This window comes from Odocoileus virginianus, chromosome 25 (assembly GCF_023699985.2).
Source record: "Odocoileus virginianus isolate 20LAN1187 ecotype Illinois chromosome 25, Ovbor_1.2, whole genome shotgun sequence".
Lineage (NCBI taxonomy): Eukaryota > Metazoa > Chordata > Mammalia > Artiodactyla > Cervidae > Odocoileus > Odocoileus virginianus.
In genome coordinates, this window is record NC_069698.1 from 11,242,675 (window position 1) to 11,263,971 (window position 21,297).

At 41.7% G+C, this 21,297-nt stretch overlaps 1 protein-coding gene and 1 non-coding gene across 6 annotated transcripts in view; one reads left to right on the top strand and one right to left on the bottom strand.

Annotated features, from left to right (window-relative positions):
* Positions 1-7,462: 7,462 nt before the first annotated feature.
* Positions 7,463-7,574, top strand: LOC139031159 (U6 spliceosomal RNA). Its single transcript, XR_011483563.1, has one exon. It is a non-coding gene; the product is annotated as a U6 spliceosomal RNA (small nuclear RNA).
* Positions 7,575-8,349: 775 nt separating this feature from the next.
* LNP1 (leukemia NUP98 fusion partner 1) overlaps positions 8,350-21,297 on the bottom strand; it is a 37,371-nt gene continuing 24,423 nt past the window's right edge. For all 5 annotated transcript variants that reach the window (XM_020916735.2, XM_020916736.2, XM_020916731.2 and 2 more), the window contains exons 4-5: positions 12,312-12,542; positions 8,350-8,561 (exon numbers count right to left, since the gene is read on the bottom strand). In XM_020916735.2, coding sequence (XP_020772394.2) covers positions 8,412-8,561; positions 12,312-12,542 — 381 coding nt within the window. In that variant the 3' untranslated portion in view covers positions 8,350-8,411. The remainder of the gene's footprint in view (positions 8,562-12,311; positions 12,543-21,297) is intronic.

A 21,297-nucleotide genomic window follows, 5' to 3' on the forward strand; every position in this document is an offset into this window, starting at 1 on the left:
TTAGGATTTACTCTTACTAGTTATCATATGTAACACACTTGTCCTTATAAAAAGCCAATTGTTTATAAGAACATAATGAACAATCTTTACACACACAATTTCTAGTTACAGGTGACAGATTTATTTATATTTCAGAGATAAGAGAGTCCTGGGAAAGTACTTCACTGGCTCCTTGCTCTGGTTAAAATGGCTCATGGCAAGTACATTATTATTACCCCTTCTGAGTGGCTAACCAGCACCCATTGCAAATGGAAAATCCAAACAAAGAGACATAGTAATCATTATGAAGACTTGATTTGTTTGCATTTATCTCTCTACCAAAACACCTGGAGGTGATTTACACAATAGCAATGAAATCACCCACAGCAATTGCAATGAAATTGAAATGAAATTGCAATGAAATCGCTCTTGAGAGTCCCGTGGACAGCAGGGAGACCAAACTGGTCAATCCTAAAGGAAATCAACCGTCAATATTCATTGGAGGGACTGTTGTTGAAGCTGAAGCTCCAATACTTTGGCCACTTGGTGCAAAGAACTGACTTATTAGAAAAGATCCTGATGCTGGGAAAGATTGAAGGCAGGAGGAGAAGGGGACAACAGAGGATGAGATGGTTGGATGGCATCACCAACTCAATGGACATGAGTTTGAGTGAACTCCAGGAGATGGTGATGGACAGAGAAGCCTGGTGTGTTGCAGTCCATGGGGTCACAAAGAGTCAGACACGACTGAGCAACTGAACTGAACCAAATCATCTGCTGTGAAGAAAGATGTATAGGACACAGAACAATGAGGAGGGAGAAGAAAGGGAAGGAGGTAAGAAGAGTTTGAAATAATATCTTGGTCATCAAAGTTTGAAAACCAGCTCCATGGGGTGTTTGATGCCATGCTGGGGAGTTTTAATTCTGTAAGTAATGAGCTTGCTAAGGGATTCAAGCTAGAGAGTGACACAATCTTTTTTTTTTTTAATTAGTTACCTCTGAGGAAGTGATGTGTAGACTTTCATTTACTGTTTATCTTCCTCACTGCAATGTGAGGTCCTGAAAGAGGCTTTTATCTGCTTTGCTCACTGTTGTATACCTAACACAGAGCAGGAAGTAAAACAACAACAAAAACTTTTCACTGAATGAACAAGCAAATCCTGGCAATTAGTAAAAAGGGAGAGACAGAGATCATGAGCCAAGGCGAGGTGCGGCTATGCTCTGTGGTGTAAATCACTCAAGAGTTTCTGGGCACACGCGTGTGCACAAGCTGAGGAGAAGAGGCTGGCTAAAATTAAGGAGCTTCACAGTTCACTATTGATTTTTGCTTGTTTGCTTGTTTTTTTAATCTAGATAAAATTGACCTATAACAGAATACTCATTTCAGGTGGACAATGATTCTATATCTGTATATATTGCAAAATGATCACTACAATGTCTAATTAATATCCACTACCACACACAGTTACAAATTTTTTTCTTGTGATGACAGTTTTTAAGATCTACTCTCTTAGCAACTTTCATTTATACAGTATGGAATTGTTAGCTACAGTCACCATGCTGTATGTTACATCCCCAGGACTTATTTTATACCTGGAAGTTTGTACCTTTTGACTCTCTTCACCCATTTCACCCACTGCCTACTCCTGCTACTTCTGACCCCAGGCAACCACCAACCTGTTTCCTGTTTGTTTTTGGCTTTGGGGGAAGGGATTGAGGTACAATTGACACGTAACATTATATTGGTTTTAGGTGTACAACATAATGATTTGATATTTTTATTTATCGTGAAAAGATCACTACGATGTCATTAACATCCATCAGCACACATACTTACAAAATTTGTTTTTCTTGTGATAAGAACTTTAAGATCTACTCTTTAAGCAACTTTCAAATATGTTTTACAATGTTGTTAACTATAGGCACCATGCTGTACATTACACCCCATGACTAATTTTTTTTTATAGCTGGAACTTTGCACCTTTTGACTATGTTCACCCATTTTGTACATATGTCCTGCCCCATTCTCCCCATATACCCCATCCCAGCTTGTTTTTTAAGATTCCATATATAAGTGAAATCATACAGTATTTGTCATTCTCTAACTTTATTTTTTGGGGCTCCAGAATCACTGCAGATGGTGACTGCAGCCATGAAATTAAAAGACACTTACTCCTTGGAAGGAAAGTTATGACCAACCTAGACAGCATATTAAAAACCAGAGACTTAACTTTGCCTGCAAAGGTCCATCTGGTCAAGGCTATGGTTTCTCCAGTGGTCATGGATGGATGTGAGAGTTGGACTGTGAAGAAAGCTGAGCACCAAAAAATTGATGCTTTTCAACTGTGGTGTTGGAGAAGACTCTTGAGAGTCCCTTGGACTGCAAGCAGATCCAACCAGTCCATCCTGAAGGAGATCAGTCCTGGGTGTTCATTGGAAGGACTGATGCTAAAGCTGAAACTCCAATTCTTTGGCCACCTCATGCGAAGAGCTGACTCATTGGAAAAGACCTTGATGCTGGAAGGGATTGGGGGCAGAAGAAGGGGACGCCAGAGGATGAGATGGTTGGATGGCATCACCGACTCGATGGGCATGAGTTTGAGTAAACTCCAGGAGTTGGTGATGGACAGGGAGGCCTGGCGTGCTGCGATTCGTGGGGTGGCAAAGAGTCAGACACGACTGAGTGACTGAACTGAACTGAGCTGATTTGACTTATTTCACTTAGCCTAAATGCCCTCAAAGTCCATCCAGGTTGTCGTGAATGGCAAGATTTCATATATATATACCACATCTTTATCTGTTCATCCATCAGTAGAGACTTAGATTGCTTCCATGTTTTAGCTGTTTTAAGTAATGCTGCAATGAACATGGGAGTGCATATGTGTTTTTGAGCTACTGTTTTGCTTCCTTCGTATAAACACCCAGAAGTGGAATTGCTGGATTATATGGTAGCTTTATTTTTAATTTTTTGAGGAAATCCCATAGCCTTGTCCACAGAGGCTGCACCATTCACCGTTGTTTCCCCTCACATCTCCACAATCAGATGGGGTGGAACTGTGCTCCATCAATTCTATAACTGGCTCCAAAGTTAGCAGGATTTCAGTCAAAACAGAGTTATATAATCCCAGGTTACAATAGAAAGTTAAAAACTCCAAAGAAAATTAGCATTTATAATCCCTCCCTTTGCTAGTTTAAAATCTCCCATTGTGTAAACATAAACCGTCTGCACAAGCAGTTTATGCCTTCTTCCTCTTCTTGTGCCCCATGGAGAAAACCAGTTCATCATTCCCCTCATGCGTACCTTTAAATACAATAATAAATCATAAAAATTACCCAGTGTTTAGTTAGATTAGTCCAACCTCCAACAGTTTTGATAAGAAATGCTGCAGTTCTTTCCTTTCTGTCTGAAAGCTACGGGAGTGATTCTGTCACTGCCCAGCCGGGAGGTTTCTCTGTGTCCAGCGTTACCGTCCAAAGCTCAGCTCAGGTCTGCCCCCTAGAGGACAGTAGTCAGTATGCCCTCACAGTGATGCTCAGTTGTGTTCATTTTATTTCCGACACTGGTGCTTTCCGGAGAATAGCCACTTCCTATTTTATATGCTTCTGCATTATTTGAAAGTGTGACAGGTGCTGCTTTTATAAGTGAAAGAGTTTCCATGGAGGGGAGAATATTATCTACAAACGCAATTCTTCATTTCAAGAGAGTAATATATGACAGTTTCTTGCTAAAATAGGCAGAATTCATTCAAGTTATAGAACTCTGTTCAGTCACATTCTCAGACTATATATATACATATATAGCCTCAGTACTATGAGATAGTACTCTCATGGGGCTCTGGGAATGCAAAGATGATTAAGATATGGTTCCTGTGAACTCAGAGTTCAGTCTAGATGGGAAGACAGACTTGTAAGTAAGCCATTACATGCTAAAACCCACATGAGTTACACTACAGCACAGAAGAGAATATAGTCAGACAGAGGTATTTTCATTTGGACAGAGAGGGAGGGAAGGAAAGGAGGGAGGGAGGGAGGAAAGAAGGAATCAAGTATAATAAATTTTAAAATGTTATAACTACTATTAGGCCAGTTAACACAAAAGGTAACACCATGGATTAATTAAATTCCAACTCTTTTTAAACTCCCTGGAATTTAAAAAATAAAATTCAAGTAATACAAAAATAGGCTTGAGAATCAGTCAGAGTAAAGATCAGTACTGCCTCAAACAAATGAGACAGAGAGGTAAATTTAAGTTTTCTAATATCCATGTTAAAATAGGGGAGGGACTTCTTTGGTGGTGCAGTGGCTAAAACTCTGTGCTCTGAATGCAGGGGGCCCAGGTTTGATCCCTGGTCAGGGAAGACATCATTTTGTTGGAATCAAGGCAAGATATATTATTATCTTGGTTGCAATCAAGGGGCCTGAAGTGATGTGGTGGCAGTGAGAATGGAATTTAGTAGGTCCCCAGTGATATTTAGAGGCAAAATAGGCAGAAGTCAATGATTACTGGAATGGAGAGCAAAAGAAGAGTACAAGATGGTTTTGAACTGAACCAAGTTCTTAGTTGACAACTGGTAAATGATACTAACCATTTGTTGAGATAGGGAACATGAGAGGAGGGAAAGACAGGGGGCAAGAAATAATAATTTACTTTTTAAAAGTGGGTTTGAGGGAATTTCCTGGCAGTCCAGTGGTTAGCACTCCATGATCTCACTGCTGAGAGCCCAGGTTCAATCCTGGGTCTGGGAACTAAAATCCCACCAGTCTTGTGGTATGACCATAAAATTACAAAATGAGTTTGTAATGCCTATGAAAACTGCAACTAGATATATGTCTAAGGTCCAGTTGTATGTATGGGTGCGGTGCTCAAGAGAAAGGTCTGCATCACAGGAAGAGGTTTAGGGACCGTTTGGGGCTTCTGTGGTGGCTCAGACGGTAAAGAATCTCCCTCAAGGCTGGAGACCTGGGTCCAATCCCTGGGTGGGGAAGATCCCCTGGAGAAGGGAATGGCAACCCACCAGTATCCTTGCATGGAGAATTCCATGGACAGAGAAGCCTGGCGGACTGCAGACCATAGGGTCAATTGGACATGACTGAGTGAATAACACACCACATAGGTAGCTGACCCCATGGGATGTTTGAGATTGCCCAAAGAGAATAAGGGGAGTCAGACACATGCCTAGAACACATGCGCAGACAAAGCCTAGAGGAAAGCCAACATTTAAGGGTTAAGGATTCCTCAACAAAGACTAACCAAGAATGATCAGTGAAGTCCAAGGAACCAGAGAAGAATATAGATCGTAACAGTCAAAGAGAGGACTTCAGAAGGGAGAGAGTGGTCAGCAATGTCAGAAGCTGCCAGATAGTCAAGCTAAGGAAGTAGAGCGATGTTTTCATACAATTTGACAGTAAATGGGACAAGAGTGGCTTCAAAGAGAACAGCTTCCAAAGAAGGTAAGGATAAAAGTCACATTGCCACAGACTGAAAATCTAGGGGGAAATACAACAGATACTTTTCAGGAAGTTTTCTGTGAAAGAAAAGATAGCTAAGGTATCAGGGGGGAAAAAAAGTGTTGGTCACTCAGCCATGTCTGACTCTTTGCAACCCCATGGACTGTAGCCCACCAGGCTCCTCTGTCCGTGGAATTCTCCACGCAAGAATATTGGAGTGGGTAGCCATTCCCTTCTCCAGGGGATCTTCCGACCCAGGGATCAAACCTGGGTCACCTGCATTGCAGGCAGATTCTTCACCATCTGAGCCACGGGGGAAGGCCAGGGTGGTAACTACTGGCTATTAAAAGGGGTACCTACTGATATGTTATGGGGGAAACTTTCTAAGATAGAACAGACTTGAGCACCTTCTAAGCATGTTTCCTTTGAAATAACCATTAAAATTATGTACTCAACTATTTTATTGACTTTAAAAGATGTTATGATATATTGTTAACTGAAATGAGTTCATGTTTGGAAATAAGGGGTGTGTGTCTGTGTGTGTATGTGTGTGTCTATACACATAGATAATATTCTGAAAAGACAGAAAATAAAGTATATCTCTGATTAAGTATAATAAGAATTTTTAATTTTTATTCTTTTTCTTTTATATTTTTATTATGACAAGTATTGTTTTATTTTAAAACAAATTTTAAAAAGGCAATAAATAGGCAAAGTCATATTCAGAGAGTGCCCTCTCTTCCATGTACAATGGTCCTGAAAGTGTGCTGAAAATGGACTTTCCTCCAATTTGATAAAATGTAAAATAAAATTCCTAATTCCGATTTTTCCAGGTACCATCATCCTCGAAGGGGAAGAACCTTCACACGTATCCTGGCAGGAGTGGAAGGTGGCTACTCCTTCAGTCAGCCAGTCAACGTGCCCCAAGAACTGCAGGCATTTCTCCTTCCCATGGGTGGGCCACTTCTTCCCAGACCTTTATATTGGGCGCCACAGCAGATGCGTAGACCACCCCCGTCTGCAATTTGGTCAGCAAGACTGAAAAGTACCCACGCGAAGGTGGGGAAACCAGTATCTTCCCCATAACTACAGCAGAACACAAACCTCGAAGACAGGTCAGGTCCCATTCTCCCCCTTGGCGGCAAACACACCAGGTAATAGAGTGAAGTCATCTTTTACTTGTGTGAAAAAGCATCACTTCGAGGCTACATGAAAGTATCAACCCAAAATGGTGACGGTACAAGTTGTAGGAATCGAAAGAATGCAAGTTAATGATCATCAACATTTTACTTTTATTTCACTGTTTTCCTCTTCTCTTTTTCTTTCTTTTTACTAACTATGCCAAAGTTAGTTTGTTCTTACATAAGCAATCAGTTGTGGTATAGTTCTGGGAGATCTTCTTTACAAAATAGAGATTCTTGCTTCCCATGGGCATGTAAAGATCCAAGACAGACATAAGGAACAAATAGGGGGCAGGAATAGAGACCCAGATGTTGAGAACAGGCTTGTGGACACAGCAGTGGAAGAAAAGGGTGACACGAATTTGAGAGGGTGGCCCTGAAACATACACACATTACCATATGTAAAATAGATAGCCGGTGGGAAGTTGCTATATGATACAGGGAGAACAAATCCAGTATTCTGTGACAATCCCGGGGGGTGGCCTGGGGAGGGGAGGGAGGTTCAAGAGAAGGGGACATATATATATATATATATATATATATAATATACACTTATGGCTGATTCACATTGTTATACGGCAGAAACCAACACAACATCGTTAAGCAATTATCCCCCAGTTAAAATTATTTTTTAACTTTTAAAAAAAGAATAAGTAGGGAGATTTCAACTATCTCTTCTTCTAGGGAGAAAAATAGAATATGGGCTCAATGTGTTTAATTAACCTGACTGTGGTGATGGTTTCACAAAGGATGTCATATACATACACGTCGATCATCATGCTGAACAATTTAAATATACACAAATTTATTCATCAATTATACTTCAATAAAGCTGGGAAAAGAACAAAAAGTGCCTGCTTCAACAGCATATACAGTAAGATTGGAACTTCTCTGGAGACAGAGAAGCTTAGCACAGCCCCTGTGTAAGGGTGACGTGCAGAGCCGTGTGAAGCATTCCATATGTTTCAAATAAGTCATGGGATGTAATGTACAGCAAGGTGACGACAGTCAACAATACTGTATAGTATATTTGAAAGTTGCTAAGAGAGTTAAGTCTTAAAAGTTCTCATCATCAAAACTATAACCCACTTCCAAGTCCTGCTTTTCTCACTCGCATCTGTCCATTTACAAGCAAATCACACACAGACTAAGTCAGGACCCACTGCCAAAGGGGAAGGATGTCCTGCCTCAGGGTAGGAACATGAGTCAGAGTGAGCTGAGCTCTGGCCCCAACTCTGACTACCACCTCAGCACTGAGAGACGGAACTTTCCTAAACTCCTGTTTCCTCTGCCAGCAAGTGAAAAGACAACGCCTCACCTCGGGAGTGGTGAGGACTATTTCAGGTCATGCATTCAAACTCTCCTCATAGTACCTGGCACCTTTAATTACCAGTTCTCATTAAACGATGGCTATTAGACATACTTATATAATAACTTCTAGTAAGGAGTTCGAGTCACACCAATGACTTTTATTTAAGATTATTTGTGAGGCTGCTGTGGAAGAAGGGTTGGTGAAGATGTGTGGGTGGCTCTTTAAATAGCTCTCTTTACATTTTCAAGAATAACTTTATTCTATTAAAATACCTTTTATTCTTCTTATTCCCCTACAAGGGTAACAGAGCAGGTCCTACTCTGAAAAGCAAGTGGGGTATGATGCAAGCTGCCTTGGGGAGCAGCTGAATCAACCACCCTCCTGAGTCACTCAGCATCTGTAGACCCTCTTACAGGTACCGTTCCTGGGTCTGGTGAACTGGGGCTCAAGAGACACAGCAGCGTCGGTAGTCGTGGTGTAGAAGCAAAGAGTTATTTGTGCGCTTTTTCAGACAGGGTGGGCAGGTACGCTTCTCCATGCTCTTCCTTGCTAGAGCTCCTTTCTTCCTCCACTTTCTTGCAAGACCTCACTTCCAGAAACCGGCGTTCTCTCTCATTTCTCTCCTTTCTGCTCTCAGGTCCCTGATAAAGAAAGGTTGGAAAAGGGTAGAGAGCTGACAACATTCAACATTTTTCCTAATTATCAGAAATGTAGGAAACTCTAATCATGGAGGAGACTTTCACATCTTAGTTTTTAGCAATAAATTAGCACAAGCCTAAGGGTGTTGCTAAAGCTTTAGTCATAAATAAAGGAAGAAGGGCCTTGGGCATCAGCAGATGGTCTGTGGAGGAAACTCAGCCTGCACATGACTCTGCCTCTAAGATACAAAGGGATGGGATTTCACAGTAAAATTAATATTCTTCTGGTACTTTTTGAAAAAGAATGTGGCACGGGAATCATATATTGAATGATTCTAACCTCCATATGGTCACTGAAGGTTTGCATTAAGTTTTCAGATAAGGACTAGGTAAAGAATGAAGTGCCAAGAATGACATTCAACCACACTAACATTCCCCAATGAGTTGCCCAGGGGTCCACAGTCGATGATCAAATGAACACAGACTGTTGTTCTAGGATGGGGCGCTATGACACCAACTAGACTAGAGGTCCTACTTCCTAGATTCTACACCTAGACGGAGGGAGACAGACAATCAACCAATAAGCCTGAAAGGAAATAAAAAAATAATAGGTAGTTATAAATGCAATGGTAACTATAAATAGGGTGATATGACAGGGACATGTGTGGAGACTGGGGGCAAGGGGAGAACTGTGCTTCTTTGGTTTCCATGGTCAGAGGGTTACTTTCAAAGGAATTACTTCCAAAAGACTAGTATTGATAAATGTGGTGATGGTATCTATTTACACTTCAGTTTTTTAAATAAACAAAATCATTACTCCCCTTCGTCCACTTGAATTGGAAATGCTGCAGAACTCCTGAGGGCCTATGAAGCGAACATATGCAATAGCACCCAGATGGGCAAGGTCACGGCGAGCCCAGCAGGGTGAGTTATGGGGACGTCTGGTTACTGAGGGGGTGTTATCCGCTGTAGAGTGTTAAATTGTTTTCATACTGAGATTAGTTCACTTCTATCTATAATGGTCCATTAGTCAAAATCAGAAAGCAAAACAAATGATGAAGCTGAGAGACAAGTTAAGAGGGGCTTAAAAATTGTACTAGCCCTGTAAATATGCCTCCAGATTATTTTCATTAGTTCCAGCACTTGTATTAAATCCATCAATCTGATCATAATTCATATTTAGCAGCCATGAATGTCTCTAATCCTTATAGGAACAGTATAAAACAGAGAAAATATAGTGATGATTATTTGCAATTTGGCTTTTCCCTCATTGAGAATAAAGACTACGTGAAAATTGCTCATAATAGTGACATGAAATATTTTTTTCTTATCAGTTAGAAACAAAGTGAGAAAAATTATTTTAAAAAGCCAGTTGAGTTTTTCAATGTCAAAAGGAAAAACTTTAATGTTGTTGGTCATGGACAGATCACAAAAGCAGTTTTCTGGCTCTTCTTGATGCTAAAAGATGTAAAATTTAAATCTATATAGTCGTATACATTTGGCCCCCAAATAAAAGGCAATATACATCGTTTTTAAATTTCCTGACAAATCACGCTTTTTAATGTAGCTAGTTTCAGAAAACTGCATCAATTGTTAAACAGAAAAATGTTTTAAAGTATGCACTGTTCCAAATTTTTTTATTTGGAATGAAGAAAAACTTTATAATATATTGTTTAAAAGTAATATAAAATTTAAAATATTTAATTTAAAATTATTTATCATATATATTGATCACATAATATTAAAAGAATTTTAATGATTTTATAAATTCCTTCTAGGTTATTATACAGTTATCCCTCAGTATCCTCAAGGGGACTGGTTCCAAAACCACCCATGGGTACCGAGATACACAGATGCCCAGTTCACAAGTGCAGAACCCAAGGACGCAAAGGGCCAACTATATATAATTATGAACAGAGTTCTTGAGTCAAAAAAGTTGAAAAGGCTGCCTTGGTTACCTTGGCACTCAAAAGGAAGAACTTGAGAAATGAATGAAACAAACATTATTATATTTTAAGGATAAGATAATGACATTTCTTTAAGTAAGAAAATTGATTTCACATTTACACACTTATGTAAACATATGATATGAATTTTTTCTGTGGCCATCAGAATCAACAATGAATTGTTCTGATTAAAATTTTTTTCAAAACATATTTATATCCTTCCTTGTTCTAGAAAGAATTTAAAGCAAGTCAGTTCCCTGATTAATATAATTAATGACTTTAACAAGCAGTTTTGAAACAGATGTGGAAAAAAAAAAATTTTATTCCTGCCAAAAGCTCATCATGTGAATCTAATCATGAGGAAATATCAGATGATTTCAAACTGAGCGTCATTCTAAAACATAACCAGCCAGTCTTATCAAAGATAAAGACTGAGGCATTGCTGCAGAAACACAATAGCTTAAAGGGACACGAAAATCGATTGCAACACATGATCTGGACTCTTGATATAAAAAATATTACTGGGACAAGTGGCAAAATATGAATAAGGCCAATAGATTGTGTTGGTGTTCACTTCCTGAGTTTAATTACCACACTGTATTTATATCCTTGTGCCCTTGTTTGGGGGTGGGAAGGAAGGAGAGAGTAAACATAAATGCAATAATATGTTCACGTTTAGAGAGAATCTAGGTGAAAGGTGTAGTCTTGGCACTCTTCTTGCAACCTTGTTCTAAGTCTGAAAGCATATCTTAAAAAAAAAAAGTATTTAAGAAAAAGACAAAATAGAAACCCTTAATAAGGTTTAGATGTAGTAAGTGACAGCTGTTCACTATTCTTCCTTCCTTCTTCCTCTTTTGATCCCGTAGAGACAGCACTTACTGAAGGGGGGTCATAGATACACAAGGTCACTGTGACAGAAGTGACGTGCCACCGCGAGGCAAAGATGCACAGTGACAATGCCAGCAGCCACCTCAGCTGGGCAGAAAGCAGCGAGCTCGGGGGACCATGAGCTAGGAAGCCCCCGAGTGTCCTCCCCAGCCAGTCACAGAGCACAGCTCAACGTCCAGGTGCATCCAGCCTTGCTTATTCGCTCCACCTACTACATGGCAGAAACATATCACTGCTCTTGGTTTGCAAAATAAAACCAAAATCAAAGACCTACCAAAAAAGAAGCAAGTTGCCTAAGGCTGCTCAGTGAACACATTGCAGAGCTGAAAACTAACCTCCAATTAATCGGTCTCTAGTTCAGGACTTTGTGTATCAGCTCTGGCATCATCAGTGGCGCGTCTATCCTTCCCCCGTTCCCTGCCTGCCTTTCCCTTATGCCTCACTTGGGTTCCCACGAGGCCACTGTGACTGCTCCTGCTCTCCATGGGGTCCACAGAGTTCCTTCCATGTGCTTTTTAAAGATACGGGGGCACAACGCCATCACAAACTATTTCCTACCAGATTACACAGGCGAGGACAAGAGCATTGGGGCAGTTTTTTCTTCTTCAGATAGTGAAAGGAGAACACATCACAATTATTTGTAATAAGGGTGATAGAAACAGTCTCGAAGAACTAGAAGACACTGGTAACTAAAACATTCCAACCGGCAGGTAATTCTTCCTACACCCGATGCCTTTAAATAATAATTTAAAACCTTTATGTACATCTGGGCTATCTAAAACAGGCGTAATTTTCCAAAGATCTCAGTGTCAAACTGTAAATAAGAAGTTAGATTTGTTCTCCTCAAACTGGGAGAGTTCGAACGCTTTGAGTTTCCTTTTCTAAGACAGCTTCAATATTCAATAACTCTGTTACATACCAAAGAGACGGAACGTTTGGTTCTAAAGCACAGTTGCTGTTCAGAGGAGTCTGAAAATGACTGAATTTTGGAATGGGATCTTCCTTTTGAATCCAACGGCTCCTTGAATGACCCATCCCCTGAGCACTGTCTGTGATCCCGCACGTGAGTGTGGCATCGAGATCCCTGGTCCTCATAAGAATATCTTCTAGGATGGCTGGCAGAAGACATCATTCTGGGAAGCACAGGAAACTGGGAATACAGAATGAAAAATGTTACAATATAAAGAGACTGCACAATATTAACACGGAGACAGAATGTCCATAAATTACTAACCAAACGACTCTCATGTTGAACTGAAATTTTATCTTCTTGATCAGTAGGCTCTTTCTACAGCAGTGAGGCAATGGAATCAATTGGTCAAAACATTAAACATCCCAAGATTAGCTTTGTTGCTTCTCTATTATTAGGGTGGCATAATCAAGTGTCCCAAGTCTTAAATTGACATGTAAAAAAAAATTTCAAAATAATCAAATGAAAATTTTAAAGGAGCCATAAACATTAAAAAAAAAATACAAAGATGAATAGTTGTGTGATTTCTGTATGGAGAAGGAATTTCTAAGAGCAAAGAACAATAGAAGAAGTCAAAAGGAAAAACATTAATTACATAAATAAAGCTAATATACATGAAAACAACATAAAATTATGCAGCGGACAAAAAAACAAAATATTTACTGCAAGTTACTAATATTTAATAAATACTCTGAAAATACATATATTCACATATACATAAAAACACAGAGGTCAGGTAACACAATGACAGCAATAGAAAATGATCAATAACAATTGGAAAATGATCAAAAGACAGAGTTCAGAGAAGCCAAACTTTTGAAAGAATTGTGACATTTGCTCTCTCAATTTTTCTTACTCTCCAAACCACTCCAATCCAGCTTTTGCAACCACATGTTAGTTAGGGTATTGGTCTCCATGTTGCCAAATACTGTGATTGTTTTAGCCTTTCGTCCTTTATGTAACCTTCAACCCAGGTACCCAGGGAGCCGTTCTGGAAACGGTCTTTCTCTTGCCTTCTGCCATGGCACCTTCTTGGTTTCCGCTTCACCCTTCTTCCACTGTGTTTCAGATGTCTGCTCACTTCTCCCTCCTGTCTGCTCACAGCTGTCGGAGTCCCCCAGCGCTCTAAATGAGTCCTCCTCCCCTTCCTTCATTTTCTCACTTAACACTGTCTCCCTAAATGTCTCACCCCCAGACTTCAATTTCTATCTATAACCTAGTTTCCTCATTTATACTGACTTCTCCTCTGAGCTTCTGCCCACTCAAAACTTCCCCTCTTGGTTTCCCATAGGCACACAGCCTGACCTGTCCAAATTCAAACTCACTGCCTCTCCTCCCCAAACCTGCTTCTCAGTTCAGTTCAGTTCGGTTCAGTTGCTCAGTCGTGTCTGACTCTTTGTGACCCCATGAATCACAGCACTCCAGGCCTCCCTGTCCATCACCAACTCCCAGAGTTTACTCAAACTCATGCCCATCGAGTCAGTGATGACATCCAACCATCTCATCCTCTGGCATCCCCTTCTCCTGCCCCCAATCCCTTCCAGCATCAGGGTCTTTTCCAATGAGTCAACTCTTCGCATGAGGTGGCCAAAGTACTAGAGTTTCAGCTTCAGCATCAGTCCTTCCAGTGAACACCCAGGACTGATCTCCTTTAGGATGGACTGGTTGGATCTGCTTGCAGTCCAAGGGGCTCTCAAGAGTCTTCTCCAACACCACACTTCAAAAGCATCAGTTCTTCAGTGCTCAGCTTTCTTTATTGTTCAACTCTCACATCCATACATGACCACTGGAAAAACCATACCCTTGACCAGACAGACCTTTGTGGGCAAGTAATGTCTCTGCTTTCTAATATGCTGTCTAGGTTAGTCATAACTTTCCTTCCAAGGAGTTAAGTGTCTTTTAATTTCATGGCTGCAATCACCATCTGCAGTGATTTGGGAGCCCAAAAAAATAAAAGTCTGACACTGTTTCCACTGTTTCCCCATCTATTTCCCAAGTGATGGGACCAGATGCCATGATCTTAGTTTTCTGAATGTTGAGCTTTAAGCAAACTTTTTCACTCTCCTCTTTCACTTTCATCAAGAGGCTTTTTAGTTCCTCTTCACTTTCTGCCGTAAGGGTGGTGTCATCTGCATATCTGAGGTTATTGATATTTCTCCCGGCATTCTTGATTCCAGCTTGTGCTTCTTCCAGCCCAGCACTTCTCATGATGTACTCTGCATATAAGTTAAATAAGCAGGGTGACAATATACAGCCTTGACGTTTTCTGCTTTTCCTTTTCCTGCTTCTCAAGTGCCCCTCAATTTAGAAAAGGCACTACCATTCACCTGGCTACTAGGGCCACCTTCCACATTCAATTGCCAAGTCAGTAGAATCCACCTCTCAAGTGTCTCTGAAAACCATTCACTCTTTTCCAGTGCCACTGTTACTACCCTAATCCAAGTCATCATTACCTTTCACCCAGATTACAGTAGCAGCCTCCTTCCTGGTTGGAGCTATCCTGGGTTCACTCTTCCTCACTTTATTTCACTTTTCCCCACAGCGGCCAGCGTAGTTAAAACAACCGCAGCAAACATACCCCATCACGTTTCATCTTGCCCCACCCTCACCTCTTCAGGGACACAGCCTCACTGCGCACTTCCGCCGGCTCACTTGCTCCGAGCCAGCGCAGGCGTTTTCACAAGAGGTCCTCTCTGGCTGTGACCCCACCCCTTCACTTCATCCCCGGCAATCGCGCTTCACTCACCGGGGAAACCACACCCCGCAGAAAGCCTTGCCTACCCCCCTGGTTGGTCCAGGCCCCCGCAGCACTGTTAGACGCTCTTCCTGAGGTCTCATACCTCGTGACACTTTTCACCACTGTCTTTTGGTTAATTTTGTTACACGTGTCTCTCCTCCAGTAGACTGTGTGCGCCACCACGTCAAGGGCCACGTTTCATTCTCTCCTAGAAACTCAGCACACAGCACTTTGCTGCCTTCACAGCATGAGTTTATTAAATATACATTCAGTGAGTAAACGTATAGAGAATGAAAGAAAAGGAAATACCAAGTGGTGAAAACTGTTTAGGCTTATTAGTAGTCAAAACTGTGTTACAATGAAATAACATATAATTTTGCCTTTTGGGTCAGCAAAAAAAAAGTTGTTTTTTTTAAATAATACTAACACTAGCAAGAGTGCAAGGGGATAGGCACTGTCATTCCTTGCTGGTAGCAGGACTATAAATGGATACAGCTTTCTTGGAAAGCTGTTGACAATATGAATCAAAAGGCTTAAAATAAGGTCCTCATTGCACATGGGCTGAATTGTATCATCCCTCCCCCGCAACCTGCCCCACCAAATTCACATATTGAAACTCCATGTATTTGAGGGTAGGGCCTTGCAAAATTAACTTAAAATGAGGCCATCAGGGTGGCCCTAATCCACTCTAACTAGTGTTCTTATAAGAGGAAGAAATTGAGACACACACCAGGGACATGCTCATACGGAGGAAAGACCGTGTGAAAACACAGGGAGTAGACGGCCGTCAACAAGTCAAGGAGAGAGGCCTCAGCAGAAGCCAAACCTGCTGACGCCTTCGTCTTGGACTTCCAGCCTCCAGAGCGGTGAGGAAGTGAACACCTGTTGTTCAAGCCACCTGGTCTGTGGCATTTTGTTACAGCAGCCTGAGCAAACTAATATACATGCCTAAAACTTACTCTCAAACAATAATCAGAAATATGGCTAAAGATTTATAAAACTGCTAAGATACATGAGGTAAGTCTGTACATATTGGTCCATTTACTGTAGGTCAGACATGGTGCTTGGTGGAAGATAAACTGAGGAGCGAAACAGGGTCCCCCTCTCAGATCATATGTCTACATGGGAGATAAGTAATAAATGGGGCACATGCCTGCATCCTTGGTCAAATGCTGTAAAGGGGATGTTCGGGGTGAAATGAGAGGGCACAGTAGGGTAAAACCACGTATATTTCAGTGGGTGTTGGGGTAGCTGGATCAGGAGAGACTTCTGGAAGGCATGACAATTAAGCAACAACCTGAAGGATAAGCAGGGCTCATTAGGGAACAGAGGATGCTTAAGGAGGAGACCATGTGTGCAGAAGCCTGCTGCAGAAAGAGCCTGCTGGCATGGAAGGAAGAGAAGCCTGGTGGGGAGCGCCTGAGGGAGTGGGGAGTCTGGGATGTGAGCAGCAAGGGGCTGGAAATCAAGGGACATCATCAGATGGGTAATCCTGAAACATACCCAAGTGTGATAAAAGGCTTTGTCTGTGATCTGGGGTCATTTTCTTGCTTTTCCTTTTTAGTATTGTACATGTTTTCTATACTGATCACTTACTATATTGTCAGTAAAAAAAAGAACAATAATATGCTAAAAAATTGAGACTGGGACACAGAAGGACAAACACGTCACGATTCCACTTATATAACGTATCAGAAATGGTCAAGCTCCTAGAAGCAAGGAATCGAATGGTGCTTGCCAAGGGCTGGGGAGGGGTATACTGGGGCAGTTGCTTATTAACAGGTATAACATTTCAGTGCACTGGTTAAGACTCTGCGCTTCCCCTGCAGGGGGCGGGGTACCACCCTTTGTCAGAGGACTAAGATTCCACATGCCTCACGGTGCAGCCAAAATAAACAAATAAATAATCAGCTCTAGAGTTCCTCGGTACAACATTGTGCCTAAAGGTGACAATACTGTATTGTACACTTAAAAATCTGCCAAAGAGGGTAAATCTCATGATACACGTTCTCACCACATCAAAAATCTTAAAAATAAAATTTAGAAGATGTGAGACTGGGAGTGAAATGTACGTGTTTGTACAAATGTTCTCTTCCATTGACAGGCATGAAAAAAATGGCGAGGGTTTCCATCACAATGTGAATAAAGTGTTCCCTGAACATCTCTTATGGCAGATGAAATTTCCAGTGAGTCTGTTTAGGTGTGGAAGCTTGTGAGAAACAAGCTTTGAAAGCACTCTAATTGGTAACATGGAAACATGTATTAGCATATGTAAAATGGATAGCCAGTGGCAATTTGTATACGTCTCAGGGAACTCAAACTGGGGCTTGGCGACAACCTGAGGGGTGGGCTGGGGAGGCCCCCAGAAGGGAGTTTCAAGGAGGGGACAGGAGTATGTGTATACCTACGGCTGATTCAAATGCAGAAACCAACATAATACTGTAAAGCAATTATCCGTTGATTAAAAATAAATTAACACACACACATAAAAAGCACTCTAATTAGTTACATGGAAAAACTTCTCACTTTTAAAAATGTTTTCTTAGTAAGCAAGCTCTACTTTTGGAATTCTATATGCCCTTCTAATGCAATTCCCCGCCCCACCAAAGACTTGAATCAATGCCCTAAATTGCTTATTTTTTTTCTAGGTGTGGAATGTCATCTCCATGTCCATGGATCAACCTTCTCCATCTATCTCCCATGCTGACACAGGTCCTCGTGTGAGGCATGGGATCCCCCACAATCCAAGCTCACGACCTGGGCTCCCCGGCTCCCAGACTACAAAGCCTGCCGCAGGCATGGACTTGTGGAGCAATTACCAGCCGGGAGTTAATAGCGCTGACTCTCACTAGAAAATAGTGCTCTGGACAATCTTGCTATTTCCCATAGGGATGCCAGAAAACCATTTCTGTCCAAAAATAAAAAAAAAATCCTATGCACTCTTGACTCTAAGCCACAGGTTCTCAGCTTTTGAAAATATAGTTATGTAACACCTTCACTCCAAGAACTACTTGAAGGTTTTTATTCTGGGTTTAATTATACTGCTACTGCTGCTGCTAAGTCACTTCAGTCATGTCCAATTCTTTGCAACTCCACAGACAGCAGCCCACCAGGCTCCCCCGTCCCTGGGATTCTCCAGGCAAGAATACTGGAGTGGGTTGCCATTTCCTTTTCCAATATGTGAAAGTGAAAAATGAAAGTGAAGTCGCTCAGTCGTGTCCTACTCTTCACGACCCCATGGACTGCAGTCTACCAGCCTCCTCTGTCCGTGGGATTTTCCAGGCAAGAACACTGGAGTGGGTTGCCATTTCCTTCTCCAATGTGTGAAAGTGAAAAGTGAAAGTGAAGTCGCTCAGTGGTGTCTGGCTCTTAGCGACCCCATGGACTGCAGCCACCAGGCTCCTCCGTCCCTGGGATTCTCCAGGCACGAGGACTGGAGTGGGTGCCATTGCCTTCTCCGGGTTTAATTATAATCACCCTTTAGTTGTACCCCCCTGCCCTCTGAGTAAATGCAGGCGCCTGAACATGATGAGAAATAAGTGGGGAAAGATCCAGGTGCTGAGATAATTATGACCCATGTTGAATCTTAGTGCACTGTATGTATCAGGCACTCTGGGGACCAGGCCTTATCTCCAGTCTCTGAACGAATCCTACCAGGGAGTCATTCTTTCCTTCTCACAGATGAGGAAAATGAATCTTGGTTTGGCTAAGAGACTTGCCTAAGACTTACATGACTAGTGACTTTACGGAGAGGTAAACGCTTCAGCATAGACGTCTCTTCCTTGGATTGCTGTTGCTGTTGTTTAGTGACTAAGTCATGTCTGACTCTGTGACCCCACAGAATGGAACCTGCCAGGCTTCTCTGTCTATAAGATTCTCCAGGCAAGAATACGGGAGTGGGTTGCCATTCCCTTCTCCAGGGGATCTTCCCAACCCAGGGATCGAACCTGCATCTCCTGCTTGGCAGGCTGATTCTTTTTTTTTTTTTTTTCAGGCTGATTCTTCACCACTGAGCCACCTGGAGAAGCCCCTTCAGCAGATTAATAATCCCAAACTTTTATCTTCAACAACAGCAACAAATTCATTCTATTTCTAAGTGAAACACGGCTTTAAAGAATGTACTGGTTATAACAAAATCCTATTACAAAAGTAATAATAATTTGTAGGTCTTTAGGAAATAGTCTAAATGAATTTTATGTGAGGAATATTTTATAATGTAGTCTAACTGCCTATCAACAGAGCCAAGAGATTTATAAATTAGTCAACCAGCATTATATGGAAACAGCGTCAGGAAAAAAGATTCAAGTGTTCAACCGGTAAAATGGTAGGTCAATACCATCCACTGGACATCCTTTAGGGAAACAAAGACAATTTAAACCCTGACACATAAGGAAAAAGAGGAGGAAGGGGAGGGAGAGGGGGTGGGAAAGAGAAGGGGAGGAGGGGGAGTGCTTACTAGGTCCCAGGCACTGTTCGAAGCGCACTGCACACACTACTCACTGAATCCTGACAACACCTGCATCATGTACGTACTATTTTCATCAATCCCATGTACAGAGAGAGGTTATGCTGCCAGTGTAGACACTGGGAGGCACCTCGGAGCCCTCTCTCACCTACTCCACTCTGCTCCCTTCCCGGAAACTCCTCCGTCTTGGCCTCTATTGATAGCAGAAGAGAGGAAACCAGTCCAGGGAACATTATGATAAAAGCTCCCCTGTAGAATTGTCACTGATGCCTGAAATTTATTACTAATGTTTTTTGGATCAAGTTTGCCTCCTCTTTAAATGGAATACAAATTTAAGCTGAAAAACAAGAAACCACATTAGTCACGAAACTTTCAGGCATTCCCCTCTTCAGGTGTGAGAAATCCTCTAAGGGGGCCAAGGCCCACCCTACCCCTGCAGTGAGCAGCTAGTGGAGAACCACCGCTGTAGTGAGATGCTATGATGGCGAGAGTGTGTAACAACCCTGAGGTCAATCAGGGCAAAAATTAAAGTTAGATACATCTTCTACAGCTTCCTTCCCTGATAGCTCAGCTGGGAAAGAATCTGCCTGAATGCAGGAGATCCTGGTTCGATTCCTGGGGCAGGAAGATCCGCTGGAGAAGGGATAGGCTACCCACTCCAGTATTCTTGGGCTCCCCTGGTGGCTCAGCTGGTAAAGAATCTGCCTGCAATGCAGGAGACCTGGGTTCAGTCCCTGGGTTGGGAAGAGCCCCTGGAGAAGGGAAAGGCTACCCACTCCAGTATTCTGGCCTGGAGAATTCCATGGACAGAGGGGCCTGGTGGGATACAGTCCATGGGGTCACAAAAAGTTGGACATGACTAAGCGACTTTCACTTCACTTCTGCAGCTTTAAATTGAGACTATAAAGACAGGATATAAAATTGGTTAAAGGTGATTGTTTTTAAAAAGAAAAAAAAAAAACCATGGGGTACAGATAGGTAAGAGGTTTATTTTGAACCCCCTCAAATAATATGATGTGGACCAGTACATGTTGTGCCTATGTGAGCATCGAAGAAGCACTGGGGAAGCCCAAGGCCTGGGAACTCAGTTCCCCCTTGAAGAGGCCTATCATTCAGCATGATCCTCACTTCCACTAGGCCCTAACTGTGCAGAACAAGGCTAAGAGAACCACATCAATCTGAAGATGAGAAAGTCAAATCAACTATTTAAAGTTCACTTTCAGTGAGTAGAATAAATAAGGGATATGCAGGTTTTTCTACTTCCAGTTTGTATTCATGTGACAACAGGGGGAGGAAGATTCGTTCAATAATGAGAGAGGCGAAAATGTCTTTTTTTTTCACCCAAGTACCTCAGGACAGTAAAGTTAGATTTTTAATTTGATTTAAATCAGCAATCACAGATTATAATGAGCCTGGTCAAAAAGTAGTGTGTGTTCTCTACTCATCTAAGAAATTAGTAATAGATTTCAGGCGTCAGTGACAATTCTACAGGGGAGCTTTTATCATAATGCTCCCTGGACTTGTTTCCTCTCTTCTACTATCAGTAGATGCCCAAAATAGTAGTGTTCTCTAAGATAGGGCAAGCTTTATGCCTTGTCTACCTCATTCTTTCTGCCAAATTTGTATTTTCCACTAGCTTGGACATGCCAAAGGACAGACACAGTATATGTCTTCTCCCCTGTAATCCTATTGTGCCCTGAACACCAACACAGTAGGTGTTCAATAAATATGTT